Consider the following 27,196-nt stretch of genomic DNA (forward strand, 5'->3'; position numbering starts at 1 on the left):
TTCTTTTTCCTGTGGAGCTTAAATTCTAGTAACTGACTATGCTCATTTGTTGCTTGATGAATATATAATACAGAATTGGCAAACTAAGGCTTACAGGCCAATTTGGCCTACAATCTATGGCCTAAGAACCATTTTTAAATGATTTCCCCCAAAGTCAAAAGAATACTGTTTTATTACATGCAAATATTATATGAAATTTAAATTTGTGTTTATAGATAAAATTTTATTGGAAAACAGCTGTGCTTATTTGTTTATGTATTATCTATTACTGCTTTCATGCTATAACACAGATTTGAATTTTTTGTACAGAGTTGAGTAGTTTCAGCAGAGACTGTTGACCCACAAAGTCTGAAATACTTGCTATGTGACCCTTTACAAAAAAGATTTGCTGGAGCGCCTGGGTAGCTCAGTTAGTTAAGCATTGGACTTCGGCTCAGGTCATGATCTCATGGTTCGTGGGTTTGAGCCCTGCATTGGGCTCTGTGCTGACAGCTCAGAGCCTGGAGCCTACTTCGGATTCTGTGTCTCCGTCTCTCTCTGCCCCTCTCCTGCTCACTCTCTGTCTCTCTCTCAAAAATAAATAAACATTAAAAAAAAAAATTACAAAAAAGGTTTGCTGATCCCTGTCCTATTGTTTGTACTGTGTAAAGGTTTTCCATGTGGATTGATACTCAGTTGAGAGAAACAGCTTTTTTTGGATGAGTAAAGTATTAGAGTAGTTCATCAGAGTATCAGATTCTAGACCTGCTAATAATTGTCCATTTTATAGGATGGTTGTGAGAATTGTGAGGCTATGTAACCCTATATAGTGCATGGCTCCAGTGAGTCTTCCACCAGTGGCTAATGCCTATATTTAAAGTTGGTTTTGTAATCACGATTGTTTTGTGCTAATCCTTCTGTCTACAGTTCTCCTGATCTTATGCTTGCATTAGCTAGAAAACTGTGTTAGGCTATTAAACAGAGGGGCAGAGGGGAAGAAAAATTAAAATTTTTCAGGAACATCCAGATTGAATATATCATCTTGAATTTTATTTTTTTTATTTATTTTTTTTATTATGCTTTTTTTTTTGAGAGGCAGAGAAAGACAGAGCACAAGTGGGAGAGGGGCAGAGTGAGAGGGAGACACAGAATCCAAAGTAGGCTCCAGGCTCTGAGCTGTCAGCACAGAGCCCGATGTGGGGCTTGAACCCATGAACCGCGAGATCTGAGCTGAAGTTGGACGCTTAACTGACTGAGCCACCCAGGTGCCCCTTGGCTTAAACAATTCTTAAAAGGAAAGATGAACTTTCTACATTTATATAAAGGAATATTTAGTGCAGTTCCTTTTTGGTATCTGTAGAATAGTTGGTATTCCAATGGTGAGTCCTTTCTGGAATAACACAGTTTGTTCCTGCTTTTTTCTTGTTAAGCATCATTATTTATATTTCTACAGCATTATAAACAGCATTATAAAAATTTCTCATGCAGTATAGTATGGGAGCACATAGACTTTGGAATCAGACTGGTCTTTAAATGTTTAAAGCCATTTAACTAGTTTGGACAGGTTACTTTGCTTTTTCAGCTCACTGATCTTCATAGCACAAGGATAGAATGTCAATAGAGTTTAAATGACATGTGGTGGAGAGATTTTGTTAAGGAGAGAATTGAAGTGGGAAATTAATCCTATCACTCAACAGCAGCAAGTAATTGACCTGTTTTAGGTGTGGTTGCTGAATCCCAATCTGAAGAACTACTGAAATGTATAAAATATGGAGATTGAATATAAAGTAACTAACATAATGCCTATTCATAGTAAGTATTCACTAAATATTAGCTTTTGTAATTGCCTAGATAGAATGAAATTGTATGATCAGCCCTTTTTTTTTTTTTTTAAGTTTTTTTAGAATTTACTTATTTTGAGGGGCGCCTGAGTGGCTCAGCCAGTTAAGCGTCTGATTACATAGGTCATGATCTCATGGTTTGTGAGTTCGAGCCCCATCATCATCGGGCTCTGGGCTGACAGCTCAGAGCCTGGAGCCTGTTTCAGATTCTGTGTTTCTCTCTCTCTCTCTACCCCTCCCCTACTTGCACTTCTGTCTCTATCTCAAAAAATAAACATTAAAAAAAATTTTTTTTTAATTTATTTATTTTGAGAGGGAGATAGCGCAGGTGGGGGAGGGGCAGAGAGAGGGAGAACAGAATCCCAAGAAGGCTCTGCACTGTTAGCACGGAGCCCGACATGGAGCTTGAATTCAAGAAACCGTGAGATCATGACATGAGCGAAACCAAGAGTCAGATTCTTAACTGACTGAGCCATCCGGGTGCCTTTATATGATCATTCGTTAATGGAAACTTTTTGCTTCTGAGATTCTTAACAGGCTATATATATCAAAATCACCCAGAGCATTGACCCTCCAGTGTTAGTGTTCGTCAGAATCACCTGGAAGGTTTGATAAAAATATTGCTGGACCCCACTTCCAGAGTTTCTGATTTAGGAGATCTGGAGTGGGGCCTGATAATTTGCATTTTAAGTGTTTGCAAATGATGCTGGTTCTGCTGGTCCAGCGGCCACACTTTGAGAACCATTCATTGACTTAAGGCATTTTTTCAGAATAACATGGGGAAAGGGCTAGGTCACAATGACTAGATAGGCCTAATTTTCCTCAGATGAATGCATCTTAATGACCAGTTGTTAGGCTAAGAGAGGATACCTGTATTTCTAATTGAGTGGGAACTGTTGATAACTGAATTCCTACCCATCTGCCCATTGCAGGGATAGGCAGTTTGTGTATATTTTTGTTAATGCATGAAATAACCCTATGACTATAAGGAAGGTTACCCAGCTAGAAAGAGACAAGTCTGTTTGATTCCTAAATTGTTATCATTCCACAATAATGCTATTCACCAAATGCAAAAGAGATTGTATTCTTCTTCTAACAGAAATGAGAGGGTGATAATCCCATTATCTTTATCCCCTGTGGGGTTTTTTCCCGTTTTTTAATTGTTTCTCTTGATTTGATCATGTGTCTAATTTCTTTGAGTCTGCTATGAATGTTAATTGCATATGAAAAATCATGGAAGTAGTTGGAGGCCTAGAAAATTATCTTTTTGGAAGAGAAATATATTTACTTCTGGCTTGTTACTAGGAGCATTAGCAATCTCAGTCTCAGATCACCTTAATCCAGTGGTTCTCCAAATGTGGTATCAGCATCACTTGGGGACTTGCTAGAAATACAGATTCCTAGGCCCACCCTAGACCTAATGAATAAGAATAAACTGTAAAAGGTTGGACACAGCAGTTTAATTCTGTAATTAATTATGCAAGTAATTCTGATTTACATTAAACATTTGGAACTTCCTTAATTGAACTGAAGGTTGAGATGATTAGAAGCTGGATTTCAGGTTTATGAAGGCTATTATTCATAGCCTATCATTCTGATCCAAATTTTGAAGGTTTATGAGGCCAGTCACATATGGTAGATGTGCATCCCTGCTTTTTGTTTCTCTAGCTCTCTGTTGGAAGTTCCGACTTAGCCTCTCAGTTGCATCTTCTGGAATCAATAGATGCATCAGGGGAAAATACAAATCTGGGCTCAGGCCTCTTGTGTTTCTTGTTCCTGATCTTAGTTCTTAATTCTTCACTGCCTTCGGAGTCCTCAGCTGTCTCAAACATACATTTTTTTTAGTTTGCATTTTGTCCAGGTTTTTTTCTAGTTGTTTTCAGATAATGGAAGGAAATTGATCTGCATTACTTAATGTGCCATTGCCAGAAATGGAAGAGTCTGAAGCACATGGCTGTAAAAGATTAGGAAGTAACAAAATGTCTCAAGGAGGAGAAAGTGATAAGCAGTGTGTCAAAAATAGATCTTGTTGGAGTTTTGTAATGTAGATTTGCCTAAAAATAAGAATAGTGTTGGCAAAATGAACTCTGTACTCAGGAGGACTTTTTTGTGAGAGATTTTTTTAGGGAAATGTTAGGTTTCTATGGAGATCAATTGTGGAATAAAAGCCAAGTTCCTCTCTTCTTACAATTGTATTTTCTTGTATATGAGTGGAAAATAAAATATTAGGCCACTGATTCAAAAATAAAGTAAATAAGAGGGGTGCCTGGGTGGCTCAGTGGTTGGGCGTCCTGACTTTTGGCTCAGGTCATGATCTTATTATGGTCTGTGGGTTCGAGCCGCGCGTTGGGGTCTTTGCTGACAGCTTGGGGCCTGGAGCATGCTTCGGATTCAGTGTCTGCTTCTCTCTCTGCCCCTCTCCCACTTGTGCGCGCTCTCTCTCTCTCTCTCTCTCTCTCTCTGTGTCTCAAAAATAAACATTAAAATAAAAAAAATAAAAATAAATAAGGATTTTGAAAGTGTTGTTTTTGGGTAAATTATCACTAAGAACTGTGGACCTTTGTCTTAATGAGTCTGAAAGTAGCTTTTAAATGTCTGATGTGATGAATGTAGTAAGAGTAGGTTTCTTTGTTTAAAAGAATCTTCCAAGGAATGGGCCATCCTGTTGTCACACTGTAATCTCCCGAAAGTTATTGTTGATATGCTATATATTATCACTGGCAACAATGAAAGTATCAAGACATTTCAGTTTCTGTGTTTGTATAGAAACTTTGATGCTAAGGCCAAAGTCCTTGTGTAACTTGAAATGATGACTTATTAACACATTTGGCTGTACTTGTCCTACAAATAGAAGTAGCAGGGGAAATATTTTTCTTTACTCTCAGTAAAGCTCTGTTTGAAGATAGTCTACCCTTCATGTCTTCTGTTTTTCTCTTCTAATTATCTTAAAGACCTTTGGAGACACTTAAATGAAGAGAAAATAATATGAACACCCCTGGTCCTACAAATTTGTGTTCTCTTTAGGAAAAAAAAGTGTTACAGTTGAATTATTCTTAAATTCATGACACTGTCATCCTTCTCTCCCATCTCCAACAGCTGGTACTATTTTTACAGCTTTTTTAATAAGTGAGTTTTCAAACAACCATATTGTGTTTATTGACTCTTTAACATTTATGGATCTTTTTACAGTTAAATCGTCAATCTGAAATTGTTTCTACCAGTTCTGGTGACCCCTGGAAGACATGTGCGAGACGAAACAAGGCTGACAGTTTAAAACCTTTGAAAGGCAACCCAATTGGACTTAACATGTTGAGCAACAATAAGAAATTGAGGTATAGTCATTTCAGAAAAGATAAAGGGTTTGACACCAAAAATTAGCTGCCTTTGTGGCCAGTTGACCCAACCTGTACTTTCACCTTTTTAGCAGTGCCAAGAGGTAAAGTTGTACCAGGGCGTGAATTCTTTGCTTTGAATTTGGGATTATGGTTGACTGCAGTGATTTTTTTGGTTCTGAATAAAAATATTGCAAGAAAATTTCCAGTAGAGTGAGATTTCATTAGATGAGCTTCCTCTCATATAGTTAGTAAAATCTTGGTCATAATACTAGAAGTAGAAGGCACTGGAGGGTAGAAGGGTCATGTCTCCTTTAGGGGACACTTAATCAGGATTATCTCAAAAGGGATTTTTTTCTTTTCCTTTTTTTTTTTTTTTTTTTAAGATTTCTTTTTCCTCTTCCTTTTCTAGTTATAATCCTTAGGGGTTGTCCTAGTGAACCACTTTTACTGATATGATTGATTATGCTGTTATACCTCCCAGAAATAGGATTGAAAAGCACTGTTTCAATTTCAGTTTTGTCAACCTCTAGATAGAAAACTGTGGTACATGAAGGGTAAGTAATGGCAGAATGGCTAAGTCAATGGCAGAATCAGAAGTAGAATTTGGGACTCCTGACTTTTTTTTTTTTTCTTTTTCTTTTTTTTACAGTTAGTACATTTGATTTTTATTTTGACATATAAGAAATCTTTGTAATACAGTTTAAAAGCTTTTTTTATGTATAGTTCCTAACAGAATAAGAAAAAATATATCTGAGTTAATTTATAGGATATCTTACAGTACAGAACATTCATTTGGATTCCTGATTTCTATTCTAGTGTTCTTCTACTGTTTTATCTTCTTTCATGAATTGTATTAGAAACATTTCAGAGACAAATTCAGAAAGTGGAAAACTCTTGGTGGACAATTTAACATGGTCATTGGATTGATCTGTAAAAATACATATTTTAGTGTGGAGCTTTTTGTGTATGTGTGTTCAGATTTGAAAGAATTTATTTTGCATGTGTGTATGTAATTTTTCCTCTGTTCAAATTATTCCTTGTTTTTTGCATCTGCAGTGAAAATGTACAAAATGCATCAATATGTTCTGGAACTGTAGTTCATGGTAGACGTTTTCAACATGCTAATGTACAGACGTCACTAGTAAAAACAGCAGCCCAAAGGTAAGGATTCTAATTGCCTTTGTTTAGTATATACATACCATCCTCTTTAATACTTCTTCACTGTTTTTTTTTGTTTTTCCTTTAACCAACTTTTTTACTTTGGGGAATTTTACTGTGTTTCTGTTGTCTGTAACAAGATATTCATGTCTCTGAAATAATTCATGTCCTAAGAATTTTATTTTATATCTGCTTTTGAACAAATCACATTCTGTGAATAGAGACATAAGTAAAAACCTTTCTATTACATTATATTCCAGTTAAATTAATCTGATTTTACAACATTGACTGTACAACATTTGACAAGAAATCTTCAGGTGTTAGGTTTGCTCTGATAAGTAAAACTAGTTATTAGCTCATTTTAAGATTTATTGGATTTCATAGTTTCAAAACAAATCACATTATTAGCTTTAATTGGGAAAATTTTGTGTTTTAATAGTTTTAGTAGATTTGGATGTTCTCATTGATCATGAAAGTAATACTTAAACCTTGAAATAATGAAAGTAACAGTGGGGAAAGCTTGGTGTTTTAAATGCTTTGGAGGTTTTTCATAACCATTTTTTGAATGGTTATGAAATTTCAGTTCAATTTCAGTTCTGGGTCCATTTCAACTGACTAAGAAATTCTTAGGCTTCAACAATAAAATGAATAATCTAAATTTTTGCCTTATGAATAGTTGTGTAAAATGTTTTTATGAATAGTAAAATTTGAAGATTTGGTACATATGTTCTTCATTTTTTAAAAATGTCAGTCGAGATTATTGCTCATTCGTAAAATGTGTCCTGACTCTTAGAAACCCTTGCTATGTTTGCTATGTACATAGATAGATTGGCTATAGCATAATAGATTTTCAGCCTAAAAACCTTAAATCTTTCTCATACTTTCAGATAATAAAATCTTTTGCTTAAATGTATTATTTTATCATAGTTTTCACATATTTGAGAAATACAACTAAAAAGACCAAAAGAGAAATTACTGCACATACCAAAAACTTGTCTTATCTTACTGTAAAGTACACAAATCAAGCTCTCTAGCCAACATGTGGCACAAACATGAGAATAAATAATAAAAGGAGAGTAATTAGTAGAGAGGCAAAAAGGAGAGACACACTATTTTCACACACTGATCACACTGATAGAATCCATTGCTGACAAAGATTTGTCTTTTTTCTGAAATGTGGTCCATGTTGAAATACTCATCTATAATTTATAATTAAGTGATATATTCTGCAACCAAAATTATTGTTGCTTTTGAACTTATTTTTTAGTTTGGAGTTATTTGCAGTGTGACCTAGTTTCTCCATACCTCCTTTCATCATTGTTAATGTTAAAAAACTGATTTCAGTCTGGAAATTGGTTTGTGTTTTGTTTTATTCTAGGTCTTGGCACCTATTATACCTTGCATATGTATTATTGTTCATTTGCATAAAAGGCTAGATTCTGTTAATAGGAAATGGCATTTACTAGTAAAATATTGTTTCTTTAAAAACAAACAAACCTGAATTAGTTTATATTTAGAGAAACAATCCAGAATGAAAATAACTTGTTCTTACAACTAGGGGCAGTAAGGAAAACTGAAAAGTCATGTCAGCAGGGCAGATTGTATTTATGTTTGTCTCTTATTTACAGAATAAACATTTCATATACTTACTAAAGTGTGATTGTCGTTAAAAAGATTTTGACATTCAAAAACAGGTCACTGGGAGTTTTTCCAATTTTCTTCCTTCAAAATCATTGAGTGATTTTATGTTACATACTAGACATAGATGAGGTACAGAATAGTCAGAGGTGAATATAACAAAGTCCCTGCCTTCCAACTCAAGTTTGATTAGGGTAGAGGACAGAAAGACAAGTAAAGAAATGATTACATGGTAAGTGCAGTGTAGTAGACACAGTTTGCATAGTGCTATTTACAGAGAAGGAGGCAGTGAAGAATTCACAAAGGAAGTATTAAAGAAGCTTTTTTTTTTTAATGTTTATTTATTTATTTTGAAAGAGAGACAGAGCATGCGGAGGAGGGGCAGAGAGAGAGAATCCCAATCAGGCTTTGTGCTGTCAGCACAGAGCCAGCGGATGCAGGGCTTAATCTCACACACCCTGGGATCATGACCTGAGCCAAAATCAAGAGTCAGGCACTCAACCAACTGAGCCCCCCCAGGTGCCCCCAAAGAAGCTTTTAAGTGTACTCATTAGAAAAGACTCCATGCAGTAGGAACCACATCTCCAAAGGCATGAAGAAAGCTTTCACCAAAACGGTTACCACGAAACTTTTGGTTTTAACTGGTATAGTGTTGGCACAGTTGTCATGCTTCAGATGAGGTGAGCACCCTGGTTTTTACTGGCTTTTACAGTTTCTCCTAATTTTTCCTATTTTCTCAACTCTTAATTTGAAATTAAAGGAAATGCCATAAGCTGGTAATTCATACACACAGTCCTCTTGGGGAGAGTGGTATAATTTGTCTTTTAAAGTAAATCATACCTGCATTTTGAATAATTTGCAGTTGTTTAGTAAGATATGGGAACAAGTACATCACACCTTTTTAATCCAAAGGGAATAAATGAAGATTGTTAAAATATCTGATTAGATTACTACTATTAGAACTACTCTTTGGGCGAACATTAGGATTTTAATCTATTTTCTTACTGCTACTACAAATGTTAATATAAATCATATTTAAAAGAGGTTGTTTGTATACTAATAGTGATGAAGGAGGGTAGTCTTAGTATGGAAAAATGAAATGCAGAAATTAAAAGGTCTATATAACTCTATACCATCTCCACCCCTAACTTCAGTGAGACTTGCTAAAAGAAAACATTTACTGGTTTATGTTTTATTTACATTTTCACTTGTTTTTGTTTTTGTTTTTTTATTAAGGATAGGTGAAAAGACTTGTAAGGACCATAGGGGAAAATGAATGTCTACAAAAGCATATATAATCCATAAATGGGAAAATGGGCTCCTGGAATAAGCAAGATTTAATTATTAATGAAAAGCACCACTTTGAAAGAATTTTTGAAGTCTTAAATCAGGTCATGGATACCAGAATCAATCAGTCTCTCTTTTTTCCTTCCTTTTTAAAAAATTTTAAGAACACTAGTACAGCACTAGTTCAAGAATGAAATAGTCCAACAAGAATGTAAGTTGACATTTTTACAAAGTCCTACATTACTAATAATGGCTTCCCTATCCATTTTTTAAAAACTTTTTTTCTTTTTTTTTTTCTAATATATATGCTCCTCCAGTGCAGGACTTGATAATAAACACATATTGAGGAATTTTATAGAAGTACAGTGACTTATAAATTAAATATCTTATAATAGTAAATGCATTTTCTTCAAGGATAAGAGAAGTGAGCATGGGCATATGTATATTTTTTTGTTTTGTTTTTTGTTTTCTTCCTAACTCCCTTGGTTTATTGGAAAGAACCAAACCTGTTTCTACTGCTACTCTGTCTTCTACTTATTTCCTTTACTCTATACAGGTGAGTTTATAAAACAAAAACGATAGACTACTAAACTCTTCTCACTTCTTGGGCACAACAATGTAGAGCTAGAAATGGCTATATTAGGTATTAATGCCTAACTTTCAGTTTTCATTTTAGTTTTCCTGAAGCTCCAGAAGAAATAAATATATAAGATAAGCTGAACTTAAAGTTTCATGTTTATATTTTATTTACTTTAATAGGGGTGTAGTAATATTCCCTCAGTTTTTTGTTATTTTTCTAACATAAATTTATTTTATAGAGATCATCCTATTTTTTTTAATGGTAGAGAGAAAATTTCAAATATGGTATTCATGTAAGCTTATAATTCTTTACTATTGAAATTAAAAAAAATAGGTCTTTTCAGTGTTGTTTGTATAAACCCACATTACTATTTTTTCCCCTTAATTTACTATGATTGATGTTTTACTTGTTTGTTCCACATTATTGGAATGTGGGAGTTTATATGGGGACTCAGGGAGTTTGTAAACTATGTTTTGCTTACAGTTTTGAATATTTTGTTCATTTTATAATAAATAATTCTAGGTTATGAATCTTACTCTAAATAGAAGGTTTTTGTAATTTTACTATTGAGTAATTGATATTGATAGCTTTTTAGGTTTTCCTTGAATGTGGAGAAGGGTGGACCTGTTATAAATTGTATTTTTGATTGGAGGCCATGATTTTAAATCCAAGGCCTTTCCTTGTGTCTAAAACCATATGCTGCTGTATTTAATCTATGGCTTTTATGCAAAAGTTCCAACCTTAAAAAAAATTTTTTTCTTATTCAGAAGCTAATTATCACACCTGATAACAGAATTGGAACCACTAAAAATTTATAACTTTCAGGAAATTTTATTGTTCTTTGAAGACAATATAACTACTCTAAAATAACCTATCATCAATTGGTTGATGGTTAAATAAAGCTCTCCCAAGAATCTTTCATATCTTTGTACATCCTTTTTTCTTAAATATGTTTAGATATAAATTTTCTATATTAACAAAAACTTAAAAATTTACTTATCTGACAAGATTCAAAACTTAGTATATAGTATATATATAATGTGTTTAAAACAAATTAATCACATCAGAGTTTTGCCTTATTGACCGCAGTTACTAAAACTACAATGATATATCAAAAATGAGGTCTTGCCTCTTACATTTTTTTTCTTTTTCATGTTTTAAGCAGTCTGGACCAAAAGGAAAGGTAAGCTTAATATTGATGAAATTAGAGCATGGATATAACAGTAAGATACCAGATTATTTATATGCTTTGAAGAATATCCATTGAGTTCATCATTAAAGTTTATTTAATAAAAGGAAATATTGACGGTAGAACATGATATTTGACTTTGGTGGCTAGTGTTTCACCATAATTCTCAATATGGTTATATATATATATTGATAGGACTACTTTGCTTTTACTGATATACTTTTGTTTTTATACTTTACTAGATAGAGTTGAGGGGGACGTGGAATTAGAATGCCTTAAATGTAGAGTTAAAACTCTAAACATCAATGTATGCCTCTTTTGACCCAAAACAATTTTATGATTGCTGATTGTTCACTTTGTAATAACATTGGCAGGCACATGTCCTTTAGCAGAAGTGTTGAATGATGTAAATAACTTCAAAATAATTTTTTAAGAATGCACAGTTGTTTAATTACATAATTTTAACTCTATAGTTTCTTTAAAGGTGTATAGAAAGTAAAGAGGACAACTTGTATTATTTTATAAAATGCATATATTCCCCCTTACTGAACACCACAGTTCTGAATTATAAAGATGATCCTGTCAACAAAAAATTTAGTCATATTTTATAATTCTGAAATATTTCACAATTCTTACATGTTTTAGGTGAATGGATTGTGCAGATATTTTAATCTACTGGGGAAGAAAAATTATTTTCTCATTATGTTTATTTTTCTCTTTGAATGAAGCATTATTTTCTGTCAGCTATAGATGGGTCATTATATCTTTAAAATTTTTAACTCATAAGTGCTACATATTTTTTGGAAATCCATTAGTAAGATTTTTAAAATATAATTGCTAAAGAATATACATTAACTCTTTATAAAGTCATAAACAAAACAGACTCATTTTATGTAAATACTTTCCTGTATGCTATAGTAGATAAAATGTAAGTACTCTAATATTCTCACAATAATATAAAGATCTTAAATTATTCTGTTTTTCACAATAACTTTGTAGGGCTTATGCTGATTTTTTGTACAGTTTTGGCTTATGCATATTTCTGTAGTGGAAATTTATTCATTGATACATTTAGCAAATATTTTCAATGACTTTATGTGCCAGGCACTATTCTAGGGGCAGACAGAAATCCCTACCCTCTTGGAATAATACTGGAACGGGAGTCGGAAGATGTGGAATTAAGTAACCAGCAGTATCAGTAGGCACATAACTTACTGTAAAATGAGGATATTAATATTTGCCCGATTTTAAGGAGATTTGTGAGGAACAAGTGAGGTAATGATTTAAAACTGACTAAACTGTAAAATTTGAAATTTCTTTAAGTAATAGATGATGGAAAAAAAAAGTAATCTTGACATTCTGTCAGTCTCTTGTACTAAAATTACTGCCAGGGATTAGATACGAAGCAGCTACTCTTTATAAAAAACTTGGCAATGGATATACCTGAGTGCTTTATTCAGCAGCATAGTTACCTTTAGGTTGAATTTAGCCCATTAATCTTTGGATCCTTATCTAAAATTATTTTGTGTTTATCTTTGTTGGAGATTAGCTGAGAACTTTTGTGAGAGTACATTTTACTTTGTGAATTCTTTTCACATAAGCCTTTTTGTTCCCTTCATGTGAACACTAAGCTACATCTTTTTTCTGATCTTTAAAGAGTACTAGAAGGTCCTTTATCTTTATCCCTCAACACATGAGAGACTATAAATTTTTGAACTAAATTATTTATAAGAGAATGGTTTAATAAACAAAAAATAGATACTTGTGGAAAGTAAGTCTTTTCCAGGCTTTTTTTCATTTGTGTACTGAGCACAGTGAGGTGTGCTTTGAGTTTGAAACTAAGCTGGAATAAATAATAAATAGCAGTATTAATATCTAGAGCTTGAAAAACTTCAAAAAATTGCTGCCATTTTGTTGTTGTTGTTGTTGTAGGTGACTTTGACAACTTGAATGACTCGACTTCCTTTCTGACTCATGGACAGATAGGTTCTAAATACAGTATATTTGGTAGCACCAGTAACCTAGAATATTTAATCTGGTATTAGAACTGGTTTTTCCTTCCTAGGTAAAGAATCTGTTGGCCCATTATGAAACTGAAGCATGCAGTGATTTTCCAATTTAAAATTTTTAAAAATACTTATTATTTATTAGTGTAAAAAGTATGTAGATATTGTAGAGAATTTTGAAGCATCAATAAAGTACAAAGATGAATAGAATACATTGAAAGAACATAGGTAAAATACTAGAAATGTTTGCATAAAGAGTATGTTTGAAAGATAAGTATTATAGAGATTTTATAATTTTCTGAAGGCTCTCAAAATAGAAAATTATATTATTAGGATCCTGATGCATTTCTTTTTCAATGTTTTTTTTCTGTGTGCTTTTTAATATATGCATTTCACCTAAATGCATCGTAACATTTTTCACTTTTATTTATTAATTCATAAGCTTTTATTTATTAATTCATTAAAAAAATTTTTTTTAACGTTTATTCATTTTTTGAGACAGAGAACACGAGCAGGGGAGGGGCAGAGAGAGGGGGAGACACAGAATCCAAAGCAGGCTTCATCCAGGCTTTGAGCTGCAGCACAGAGTCCAAAATGGGGCTTGAACTCACAAACTGTGAGATCATGACCTGAGCTGAAGTCAGACACTTAACTGACTGAGCCACCCAGGGGCGTTTAAGTTGACTTTTAAAAATGATTTTTAATGAATGCATAATCCTGCGGGTTATCCTGCAGGTATTCATAATTTATAATTTATTTACTCATTACTTCATGACTTTTATATATGACACATTCAAGTACAACTTTGTGTGTAAATTTCTAAATGATTCTCTTAAGAAAAATTCTCTGTGAAAGGATTCTTTGGACTAGGTTACAAATATTTTTAATGCTCTTGATAAGTGCTATTAAATTGTTGAGAGAGGTGGTACCAATTTATTATAGTATTATGAATTGCTGTCTAGGGGCGTCTGGGTGGCGCAGTCGGTTAAGCGTCCGACTTCAGCCAGGTCACGATCTCGCGGTCCGTGAGTTCGAGCCCCGCGTCAAGCTCTGGTCTGATGGCTCAGAGCCTGGAGCCTGCTTCCGATTCTGTGTCTCCCTCTCTCTCTGCCCCTCCCCCGTTCATGCTGTCTCTCTCTGTCTTAAAAATAAATAAACGTTGAAAAAAAAATTTTTAAATTGCTGTCTAAAGATATCTGAAAATAAAATTGTATTTAGATGATACTGTCTTCCTTATAAGAGTCATCTGAAACTTTAGAAATAATAAAGTTGAGCAAGATGGTAGGCTATAAGACTAATAGTATTAATAGCTTCCTTCATTCAACTCTGATCAATTGGAGTATAGATTGGAGAGACCAAAATTTTATTTACAGCAACAATTAAATATCCAGTAATAAAGTTAATAGTTATAAAGCCTTTATAAATGTATCTAAAGATATACTCGAGACCTCTATTACATTCTTTATTGGTTTACTCCTTAAATGCAATTTTAGACAAAATCTCAGTGACTTTGTTGTCATTTTAAGAAATTTGACCAGTTAATGCTAAAGTTCGTTTAGGAGAGTAAATATTTGAGAACAGCAATAGACTTTTTGTTTCTAAAGAATAAATGGAGGAAGAGAAGAATGATTTGTCTTTCCACATAAAATGTATTGAAAAGAAAACAGTGATTGAATATGGAAACTCTAGAAGACTAGGAAGAAGGAGAATAAACAGTCTAGAGTCTGGGTATATTGTTTCCAACTAAGATGTCCAGTCAATAAATATAAACAAATTTGCAGTGTCTTATTTTTTTTTATTATTTTTTTTTGTTTGTTTATTAGAGAGAGAGAGAGTCAGAGTCCCAAGCAGGCTCCACGCTCAGCACAGAACCTCATGCAGGGCTTGATCCCATGACCATGACATGAGATCATGCCCTGAGCTGAAATCAAGAATTGGTTGCTTAACTGACTGAGTCACCCAGGCACCCCTGCAAGTGTCCTTAAATGCCTGAATTATGATATTTGCACCTTGGGTAAAAAATTAGTATTTTGGATTTTTGCATGGTGGCTAGTAGTGGCTCAGTTTTTACCAACACAACCATTCTTTATACAGTTATTTTATACAGTTATTTAACCTGATAAATGGACTCCTGACTACATAAAGCCTTTTAGATACACACGTTTATTCATTCCAAATATTTATCAAGTGCTTGCTATGTTCTAGCCATAAGGATATAGTGATGAACAAAAAGGACAAGATCCCTGCATTCCTGTGGTTTACAAATTTTATGGGCAAAGACTAATAATGAACAAGTAAAACATGAAATAATAAGTTCTATGTAAAGAGTATAATTGAGTGATGTTACAGAGAGTGACAATATGGTTTCTTTAGATTGCATGTTCAGAGAAACTTTTTATTAGGAAGCTAACATTTTAGCAAGGACTAAATGAAGAGTCAGCATGCCATGATCACAGAGATAGCTTTTCCAAATAGGGAAGAGAAGGTGCTAAGATAGTTTTACAAGAATGAGTTCGGTGTGTTCAAGGAAAAGAAAGAATGACCACTATTGCTGGAGTTTGGGGAGCAAAGGAGAAAATGTTATACCATGTGGGTTTGGCAAGGTCAGCTAGGACCTAGGTCTTTTTTTTTTTTTTTTTTTTAATTTTTTTTTTCAACGTTTATTTATTTTGGGGACAGAGAGAGACAGAGCATGAATGGGGGAGGGGCAGAGAGAGAGGGAGACACAGAATCGGAAACAGGCTCCAGGCTCTGAGCCATCAGCCCAGAGCCCGACGCGGGGCTCGAACTCACGGACCGCGAGATCGTGACCTGGCTGAAGTCGGACGCTTAACCGACTGCGCCACCCAGGCGCCCCAGGACCTAGGTCTTAAAAGGCTTTGTAAGGTGATCTGAAAAGTTTCTTTTTTTTTTTTTTTTTTTTAAGTTTGTTTGTTTGTTTGTTTGTTTATTTATTTATTTATTTATTTATTTATTTATTTATTTATTTATTTATTTTTGAGAGCAGGAGCGAGAGCGACAGAGAGAGGGAGAGAGGGAGAGAGGGAGAGAGAATGAATCCCAAGCAGGCTCCACACTGTCAGCATGGAGCCTGATGCAGGGCTTGAACTCACGAACCTTGAGATCATGACCTGAGCCAAAATCAAGAGTCAGACGCTTAACTGACTGAGCCACCCAGGCACCCCTTTGAGAGTTTTGTTTTTTTTTTTAATGTTTATTTATTTTTAGAGAGAGAGTGTGCATGTGTGCACGTGCACCAGAGGGGCGGAGAGAGAGAATCCCAAGGAGACTCCTGTGCTGCCAAGTGCAAGCCCAATGCAGGATGCAGTCTCATGACCTGCACAAGATCATGACCTAAGCCAAAATGAGAGTTGGACGCTTAACTGACTGAGCCACCCAGGTGCCCCAATCTTTGAGAGTTTTTAAAAACAATCTTTTGTATATGATTTATAATTTGGTACAATAAACAACTTCAGTGGAATTTAATTAAGAGTAGGCATGTTCTACTTTCCAAATATCAATGTGCTGCAAAGGAAAATCAATGTAGTCTATGACTACATATTCAAAACTATCTCAGCAAAATGTTGGGAGTTGAGGAGGTAGAAAAGTAGAAATAAAAGGAATCTTAAGGCCTTTTTCTGGGAGAATTGGGAGGGGTAGAAGTAACAGGATTTTAAAGACCTCATCTCATTAGGGATGCAATAGAACATCTTGCTTGAATAAATGTTTGGAATCTTGATAACGTGTTAACAGAAGTATGTAATTGGAATAAAGGTTGAGAGAGGAAAGGTAACTATTTGTTAAATTAATTAGGGAGGGAAAACAAATGAATAGTAATTATGCAAACCAGTAAAAATAGGGGAAAAGAGGAAACTGAAATATATACAAATATTAAAAAATGATAGGTAATAAAGATGAAAGGAAAACGTGAAATCTGTCAGTTGTTACAGTAATTGTGATCAGGTTGAATATATTTAATAGCAGACAAATTGGTTGGATTAAACCCAGTTATACTATGTCGTTTCTAAGAATCAGACATAAACTAACAATCTATAAGGTAAAGGGTATTTAGAATCACAAAAGGTGAAAACAGCATGAGTTAATTTTAATAACAAGATGGAATTAGGAATTAGAAGTACTAAATAGGAAAGGCACCTGTGTGACTCAATCAGATAAACGTCTGACTCTTGATCTTGGCTCAGGTCATGATCTCACAGTTCGTGAGTTCAAGCCCTGTGTCAGGCTCCACACTGACAGTGCAGAGCCTGCTTGGGATTCTCTCTCTCCGTGCCCCCCCCCCCCCCAAACTAGATAGATAGCTCGCTCGCTCTCTCTTTCTCTCTCCCTCTCCCTCCCTCTCTCAAAATAAGTAAAATAAACTTTTTTTTTAGAAGAAGTATGAAAAAGGAAAAAGCATGTTTTGTAACAGGCATAGTCTATAAAAGTATAACAACTTAACATATAAAATGTCCCTAAATATTTAAAATGCAAGAACTTCTTAGAGTATAGCTGTGGGAGATTTTTAGTGTATCTCAGAAAATTACACCAATTTATGAGTTTAACATGAGTTTGGAATAATGAATTTTAACATTTGGATATGAATACATTTATTTCATAGAAATGTACATCTTATAGATCAGTTAGAGCAATGAAAAGATTAATAAAATGAGCTATAATTAAAACCAAGCAAAAACCAAGACAAAAACTCAGCACCTAGATCCTGGTTTCTAATACCTCTCTCTAAGAAAAAGAACATGGAGAAATGGCTGATTTTAGGGATGGGGTAGGGAAAATACAAAATGAGTGTGGAGTGTCCTGTATTGTTAAAAACCAAGCAAATACTCAAAAAACAAAAGGGTATTTGCTTCAACAGCACATATACTAAAATTGTAACATTAAAGAGAAGATTTTCAAGGCCCTTTGTAAAAAGATGACCTGTGGATTATGAAGCATTCTATATGTCTGTAAATTTTACATTCTATGTATTTTATCAGAATTTAAAAAAAGAACTGACATCACATCAAGCAAGTGGACAAAGGAGCCAACTGAAAGCACTCCCAAAGACCAAAACTAAAACAATTGGATTATAATCTGAAGTATAAAATAAATACCCATATATCTTATTGATAAAAATTGGTTGAATAAATGAATCATTTATTTACTCAAATTATCCTGGGGTTTTACAAGCTATTTAAAATGAATTGAAGGAAATGGACAGTTGTTTATTATAGAATTCCAAATAATTTGCATAGATATTCCACTCTTCAGGAAGTGGGGTTTATCTACCCTCATCCCTTTTGTGGGCTGGCCTGACTGATTTGTTTATTTCCAAATAGAGTGTTGAAAGGGAAAAATAGTAACTCTAGAATGGAGAAATCTGGCAACCACTACCTTAGCTAAATGATCAAGGTTAACATCACCAGTGATAAATCGTATTGATATTTTGTACTTCCTGATGTGATGTGATGAGAGGGGCACTTCAGCTCTGCAGTAACCTTCCCCCTAAATTCATAACGTTGGTCTAATCATTAGAAAAACATCAGAGTGACCAAGGTTGAGGGGCCTTGACAGTTCTACAGTGCCACGGTCATGAAAGATCATGTAAGACTGAGAAACAGAGGAGCCTAAAAGAGACATGACAATTAAATGAGGTGGATCCTGGAACAAAAAGATATTTGTGGAATAGCTGGTGAAATTCAGGTAAAATTTAGCACTTAGTTATAGTAGTGTACCAGTGTTGGTTTCTTTTTTTGATGTATGTATGATGATGCTGAAGGTGTTAACTTTAGGAGAAGCTGGGTGAGGAATATAATTCTGAATTGTCTTTAACTCATGTAAATCTAAAATTATTCCAAAATTAAATTTATTTTAAAAACCTTTCAGAGCTGAGGCTTATCTAACCTCTAATAAAGCAAAGCATTTTGATGTTATTTCAATTATTTCTGTACAGAAGAAAAAAAGCTTTCCAGTTGTTTTTGCAGGTTGTAAAATGTTGAGTTCATGAGGTGGGTTGTTGTTTTTTTTTTTTTTTAACTATACAAACAGAAACTCTCCCAAGCAAAAAAAATCCTCCCACCTTGTAGATATCAGATGACAAAGAAGCTTCTGTGCTTCTGCTTGGTTTGAGGGAAAGAAATATCCACTGGTAAATTAAATCCTAGACTTGAGCTTCATACTGGCTTGGAGTTTGAAATGTTAGTATCTGTAGAGCGATAGCACCCTCAAACCAAGAAATTAGTATAAAATTTGGTTTTTAATCACCTAACAATTTTTTAAAAACTAAAAGTTAACACAAGATAGTTTATGGCTAGAAAGTTTCTAAAAATTTTCTTGTTAAAGTAATGCTACTTTTGTCCTGAAATCCTTGTATTGTTATATTAAACTTTACGGTATGCTTTTATTTCTGAAATTTATTTATACACTATTTAAAAGAAAAATTAGTTTCCCCTGTTTATATGAGGAAACATGGAGCAAATATTCAATACATTATGGCTATTAAGATCTGGGAATTTTGGTAAATACACAGACTAGTTTATTAACATTACAATACATGATAAAGTCATGGATATTATATGATGTATTCTGTGTGGTGTTTGTTCCTCATTAGCAAGGCATAGTTCAGTGCACTGTGTCAGATTGCAAAAAACATGGTGCCTTCAGTGCAGCATTTTCACCAACCCCTGCACATGTATGATTGGTTGTCTCAGATGATTTATGTCAGTTATTACTGAGTAAACCTGTGTTTATAGCATACCCCGGAATAAGTCATCAAACAGGTTCAAAGTAACAAAATCTAAAATATCTATTTTCAGATTTTGTGCCCATTCTCTGTCAAATAATTATTTTCTGTATTGATAATCCTTAGTATTTAAGAATGTATACTATTTGTGTTATTCACTATTTTACCATAATAGTATCATTGTATTTTGCTCTAGATTCATTGCCTCTGTTGCATTTTAAAGTTGATATCTTTATTTTTCCAAGCAAATGATTATAAAAATTAAGGATTAAAAGAATGAATTATCTGCTTTAAAGATAAGACTATATTATATTCCCTTTAGTGTGAAAATGTATGAACTATAAAACCATGAGTTTTGTTTTAAGTTTAATAAAATTAGCTAAAAACCTATCTTCTTCATAGTGCTAGTACTACTACTATCTCTAAGGTAAATTCTTATCTTCACAACTTACGTCCTCATGAATCTAAAATTTTCTCAGGGTAGACATTGCCCAGTTGTACAAAAATGCAGCTCAAAAATGAAAATTCCATTACTTATCAATATTGATGCAATTTCCAGATTTCAGATTCTGGCATTGCTATTCAATAGTTATGTGAATATAGGCAAGTTAATTAACTTTATTGTGCCTCCATCTCCTCTATAAAGTGCTAATAATAGTATATACTTCGTAAGGTAATTGTGAAGATTCAAGTACTTGATAGATATAAAGCACTTAGAACAGTACCTGGCACATGATGCTCACTATCTGCTAACTCACATTACAAACACACTACTATCCTTACTCTTTACTGTTTTCTTCTTGTGTCATTTTCTTATCTTCTTTTTAATTTAGGTCCTTTGACTTTTATAACATAAGAATATAAAATTCTTTTAGAAAAATTTCTTTAGAATTTTAATTTACTTAATTATATTACTCCAATAGGTATTGATCAGCAGTGTGAATGAATTTACAAATAATAGAATAGCCTCTTTTATTTTTAATTCCCTGGTTAAGTAAAATGGGAATATGTTAGAAGTTTTTATTTAGGGTGAGTAAGTAGATATTGTAGTTCCCAGGCTTATTGCACTTTTTTGTAAATCTTTAATGCTTTTATCCCACAACTACCTGTAGGTTTTTGGCTTTACCCCCAAATTAGTGTGTATTTGGATTTATGTGGTATTTTAGGATCTTTATTTTCTGAGGATTATATTCAAAATCCTGAAAATTGATTGTATATAAAGTGACAGTGTAATTTGATATATTTTTTCAAGTATAATTATATCTCCATAATATAGTGTAAGAATAAAATACTTGTTTCATGTTGCTGGTTTGGGACATAACATTTTTTGTACTGTTTTTCAAATTGTCCTCAAAGCCAATATCCTAATCATCATTTATTCCTCTAGTTGTTGATTTGTTTTTAATTACTTAGAAATATTTACAGCAAAATTGGGCAAATTGGGCATTTTTAAAAAAATTTTTTTTAACGTTTTATTTATTTTTGAGACAGGGAGAGACAGAGCATGAACAGGGGAGGGTCAGAGAGAGGGAGACACAGAATCCGAAACAGGCTCCAGGCTCTGAGCTGTCAGCACAGAGCCCGACGCGGGGCTCGAACTCACGGACCACGACATCATGACCTGAGCTGAAGTCGGCCGCTTAACCGACTGAGCCACCCAGGCGCCCCAAATTGTACATTATTAAATAGCGGATTTTTTAAATTCAAAAAATGTGTGACAGTGAAGTATTACATGCTCTTGTTTTTAATGTGTTTTATAAATTGTGATGGCAGTTTCAAAAGAAAACTAAAGTTTTGAACATTGAGGGAATAAATATATAACTTTGGTGACTACTTTGAAAGGACAATAATAACTTGGATCCATTTATTAAATATTTGTATGAAAGTTTGCAGTGGGGTCTGATGGATTAAGAGTCCATCTAAAATGTAGTCTAAAATGTAGTCACTGTTCTTAAAGATCTTACAATTTAGTAGGGTTTAGCATATTTGTATCATGTAGTTGTATTATTTTATAGTATTTTTTTATACGGCAAGGAAGCTGTGGTTTGCCTTTTTTGGGGGAGGTTACTTTTAATAAACACATTGTAAGTGATTCCTCACCTTTTTGTTCTGAAAATATATTTTTCTGTTAGAATAATCTTTGTAAATTTCCTTTTTTAGGAAAGAATATCCACCTCATGTCCAAAAATTTGAAAATAATTCTGTAAGGTTGAGTCGGCCTCAAGGTGTCGGTAAGTGTACAGTTTTATTTATTAACACCTGTGAAGGGTTTTGAATAGTTGTATGAAAGAAAGGTAGAAATAGAGATATGACACTGGTTTTAGAATATTCCAAAGTATAATAGAAATACATAGAAAAGCATTTTTTGAACTGATTTGAAGTTTTACTTACCTGTGACCTAACATTTTCGGGGAATAGTTACATACTGAAGAGATTACAGTTTGAAATCTTTTTTTTAATTAGGATTTGCACTAAATTCAGGATCCACATACTAACTGTAGGTGGATTATAGCTTCAAAATTATGTTTGGGTGAACTATATTATAATCTTGTATAATGTAGTTTTCTTGCTTTAAATGGTTATGGTCCTAAAATTTAGAACATATTAGGCAACCACTGAATTTTAAAGAGACCATACCTGATACAATTATGTTAATAATAGATGTGGAGAAAAAAAGTTGTGGGTAGAAATTTTTGTTTTTATTGACATAATCTATTAATATAAAAATATTAGTGCAAAAATAAAGGCAAATAACATTTACAGAAAATGTTTCACCATCAAATTGATTTTCGTTATCTAGAGTAGTGATTTTTTAAAAACATGTATTTTTTAATGTTTATTTTTGAGAGAGAGAGAGAGAGTGCGAGAGAGAGCAAGAGATAACGACAGAGAGGGAAGGAGGGAGGGAGGGGCAGAGAGAGGGGGACAGAGGATTTGAAGCAGACTCTATGCTGACAGCAAAGAGCCCGATGCAGGGTTTTATCTCACTAAGCATGAGATCATTACATGAGCCAAAGTCAGACTCTTAACCGACTGAGCCACCCAGGCACCCCTAGAATATTGAGTCTTTTTTTTTTTTTTTTAATTTTTTTTTTTTTTCAACGTTTATTTATTTTTGGGACAGAGAGAGACAGAGCATGAACGGGGGAGGGGCAGAGAGAGAGGGAGACACAGAATCGGAAACAGGCTCCAGGCTCTGAGCCATCAGCTCAGAGCCCGACGCGGGGCTCGAACTCACGGACCGCGAGATCGTGACCTGGCTGAAATCGGACGCTTAACCGACTGAGCCACCCAGGCGCCCCTAGAATATTGAGTCTTAATCTGTGAGTTTGTCCCAGTCCTTTACTTGCTTAAACCATAGCACTGCTTGTTCTTATCCAAAATCTAATTGATTTAAACAACTGGGTTTTCCTGATAGCTAAGAGTTTGTTTTTTAAAGCATCTATATTCTTTTCTACTCTTGAGTGGAAATCTTTTATTTGTTTATTGAACATGGCCCTATTTTATAAAGAGAATATGCCAAACTCCTATTCATCCTTTTTTTTTTTTTTTAAGTTTATTTATTGATTTTGAGGGAGAGAGAGAGAGCATGAGCATGTTTGCAAACATGAGCAGAGGAGGAGCAGAGAGAGGGGCAAAGAGAGGGAGGAGGAAGAATGCCAAGAAGTCTCCATACTGTTAGTGCAGACCTAACATGGGACTCAACCCCATGAACCATGAGATCATGGTCTGGGCTGAAATCAAGAGTTGGACACTCAACCAACTGAGCCACCCAGGCACCCCTCTTCATCCTTTATTAATAACTTTGTAGTTATTATGAACGTGAATTACTGTACTTGGCACTACCTAGTTATGCTCATTAAGTTTAGTAATAATTGACTACCCTTTTCAACATTTATTCTGTTATACCTTAGGTCTTTATTGAACTCTTACTAAGTACTGGATGCTGAGTTAAATGCTTTGTATTCATTATTTACTTTTGTTCTAGCTCCTTATCCAAGATCCTTTAAGCTAAATTTAACTTAACCTACATTGGATACAGAGGAAACTGAAGCACAGAGGGATTAGATAACTTACTCATGGACACAGAGCTGGTATTGCAATCTAGGCCTAGATGATGCCAAAGCTCATGCTTGAAACCACTGTGCTTTACTGTTTTCTTGCTGGATCAGAAAGTAAGTTATTTCTGATCCTCAGAGAACTGCACAATAGGTGTTATAATTCCCATTGCACAAATGCATTTTGGTAAGTTAAGTGATTTGGCCCATTCATATGGTTTTAGATACAAATCAGCCCCAGGTTTGTTGCAAATAATTTTTAACGTTTGATAACATTCATTTTGTGGATAAGAAATAATCCTTAAAAATTTTTTTTAATTTTGAAATAATTTTAGACTTACAGAAAAATTGTAAAAATAGTACATAGTATCCATTTATCCTTTACCTAGCTTCCCCTAATGTTAACATCTTACAGTCACAATAGTACATTTATCAAAACTATGAAATTGGCATTGGTGGCTCAGTCGGTTGAGCATCCAACTCTTAATTTTGGCTCAGGTCAGGATCTCACAGTTTGTAGGTTCCAGCCCCGTGTTGAATCCCTGCTTGAGATTCTCTTTCTCTCTCTCTCTGCGCCTCTCCTCACTTTTTCTCTCTCTCGAAATAAACTTTTAAAAAATATTAAAGATAAATCTTGATTTTATTTTATATTGAAAATCAGTCATGGTGGCAGCTACATGATAGAGAAGACAACTGTTTTTCTAGTTTGAGCGACTGTAAAAATAGTTTAAAAAGCCAATACATAACCAGAGTAACAATAGTTGTTTATGTTCTGTCCCTCTTCTTGGGACATATATCTGCTTCTATTATGAAAATTTTCAAACATACGGAACAGTTGACTTTTATGGTGAATACACATATTTCTACCACATGGCTTCTACAATTAACACTTTTCTCTGGTGCTTTATTATATCCATTTTTACATGAATTCATTTTTTTATGCATGTTAAATTGTAGATATCACTACAGTTTACTCCTTCCTAAACCTTTCAGCATTTCTATCATTAGAGGTCAATATTTGCTCATAGTTCTCTTTTTATTAAAAAGTTACATACATTGAAATGCACAAATCTTAAGCGTACAATTGAATAAATTTTAATAAGTACACAAAACTTTTCCAACGCAAACCCCTGGGAAGACAGCACAGATAGTATCATCAAAATTTCCTCATATTTTTTCTCAGTCCTCACTCCTGCCCCCTCAAAGGTAACCATTGTTCTTATTTTTCCCTGCATAAATTAATTTTGCTTATTCTGGGACTTCATATTCGTGGAATAAAACATTATGTACTCTTTTATGTAAGACTTTTTTCGTTCAAAATAATTTGTTTTGAGATTGATCTATGTTACTACATGCATTAGTATTTTTTCCTTTTTAGTATTCCATTGTATGATGTACCAGTTTGTTTATCCATTCGCCTGATGGTAGATTATGGGTGGTTTCCACTTTATGACTACTATGAATAAAGCTACCATGAACATTTTTTTTTTTAATGGAGGACCTTGTTTTTGTTTTTGTTTTTTGTTTTTTTAATTAGATTAAAATTTATTCTGTATGTTCAACCAGCTAGTCATTTTTACTTGTAATAGCTTCCATATTCTGACCTTTCTGCTTAGCTGGAAATAGTGTGGTATATTAAAAAGATGTTGAGCTGGAGAATCCAATAAGAAATATTCTAATCTTGATGTTCCTACTATTTGGTCTTGGGTGAACATTCTGTTTTTTTCACTTGTATAGAAACTGCTTTTTGTATACAATGAGTCTAACAAAGTAATTTAATCTTTATAGGAATACTGACTAAAACTCGGATGCTCTAGACTGGAGTAGCTTCTCTGTAACCTCTGGTGTTAGTTGTTAGGAGCAGTTTTCAGTTCCTCTCTTTGCCTAGAGGCCAAGTCTTTATGTTTCTAGATCTTCGAGTGAATGAGTATCTCTGTGTGACAAAGTTAAGACATTTTCAAAGATGATGTAGTAACAGCATTTCTTCCTTTCACTCATGTAATTTCATCTTTTTAAAGTATGTCATATGGTTTTATCTTCTGCTGTGTGATTCATTAATCCATTAAACATCTTTTGAGCCCTTAGCTTGTACAGTTTCTAGACACTAGGAAAACATGTGGCCAAAACATTATTTTCTGCTCTTTCAAAGCTGACAATATAATGGGAAGAAACAGATCAGCACAAATAATAACAGTAAAATACAATTAGGTGCTAATAGAAATACAGATTAAATGCTGTGGAAGCTCCAAGGATTGTTTATTTATGCTTAGTGTGGGGCAGAGGCAGCTTCTTAGCAAAGAATGGTTTGAATTTACTTAAATGAGGAGGGCTTTACTTGTGAAGAGAACAGTAATATGTAGAGCATGATAGGACATACACCCTGGAGAAATGAACCTCTTTGAGGAGCAGTTTGTTTGGAAGACTGGAACATCAACACAAACTTTTGCTTGCAAAGAGGTAGGGTTCTGAATTTTTTCCTTAGCTACTAGAATCATTGAAAGATATTAAACATTAGAATGTAGTCATATTTTTTGTTAGATCACTTTGGCAGTAATGAGGAAGGATTCATTTGGAGTGAGGGAAATCAATTTAGGCCAAGAGTTAAGTATCTGAAATGTACTGGCAGTGGTGTTGGAGAGGAAGTAATGAATTTAAGAGCTGTTAGAATTCCCTTGAATGTGAGGAAGGAGGCACAAGAAGAAGTCAGCTATTATTTAGATTTCCAGCTTTCTTGTCCAGGAAAGTAAAGTGTTCGAACTGTACAAATGCTGGAAAGGTAGAATTCACTTAGCGCAACTCTGTGATTACAGTAACAAGAATAATTGTATAGACTTCTTTTTTTTTTTTTTAATGTTTGTTTATTTTTGAGAGAGGGACAGAGTATGAGCAGGAGGAGGGCAGAGAGAGAGAGGGAGACACAGAATCCGAAACAAGCTCTAAGCTCTGAGATGTCAGTACAGAGCCTGATGTGGGGCTTGAACTCATGACCGTGAGACCATGACCTGAGCCGAAGTCGAACATATAACCGACTGAGCCATCAGGCGTCCAAATTGTGTAGGCTTCTTAAGACAATATCGTATTTCAGACTCAGAAATATTACATAATATTGATTTGTATGTGTAGGTAACCTCCTTATTTAAAAAAATTCAAAGATAAGAGGATATTAGAGGCACTTGGGTGGCTCAGTTGGTTAAGTGACTCGATTTTGGCTCAGGTCATGACCTCACGGTTTGTGAGTTCAAGTCCCATGTTAGGCTGGCAGTGTGGAGCCTGCTTGGGATTCTTTCTCTCCCTCTCTACCCCTACCCCACTCGTGTACCTGCATATGCACACGCTCTCTCTTTCTCTCAAAATAAATACACTTTTTTAAAAAAGAGTATTTTGGG

General features: G+C 34.1%; 1 protein-coding gene and 1 non-coding gene across 6 annotated transcripts in view; both read left to right on the forward strand.

The window, feature by feature from the left end:
• The window catches only part of SENP6 (SUMO specific peptidase 6), a 115,969-nt gene that overhangs the window by 28,340 nt on the left and 60,433 nt on the right, over positions 1–27,196 (forward strand). For 3 of the 5 annotated variants that reach the window (XM_047858009.1, XM_047858014.1, XM_047858012.1), the window contains exons 4-7: positions 5,010–5,152; positions 6,212–6,316; positions 10,981–11,001; positions 21,913–21,983. In XM_047858009.1, the coding sequence (XP_047713965.1) occupies positions 5,010–5,152; positions 6,212–6,316; positions 10,981–11,001; positions 21,913–21,983 (340 nt within the window). The remainder of the gene's footprint in view (positions 1–5,009; positions 5,153–6,211; positions 6,317–10,980; positions 11,002–21,912; positions 21,984–27,196) is intronic. The other 2 variants (XM_047858010.1, XM_047858011.1) reach the window with 2 other exon arrangements.
• Positions 17,875–17,977, forward strand: LOC125166914 (U6 spliceosomal RNA). The gene has a single exon (XR_007152613.1). It is a non-coding gene; the product is annotated as a U6 spliceosomal RNA (small nuclear RNA).

Source organism: Prionailurus viverrinus, chromosome B2 (genome assembly GCF_022837055.1).
Source record: "Prionailurus viverrinus isolate Anna chromosome B2, UM_Priviv_1.0, whole genome shotgun sequence".
Lineage (NCBI taxonomy): Eukaryota > Metazoa > Chordata > Mammalia > Carnivora > Felidae > Prionailurus > Prionailurus viverrinus.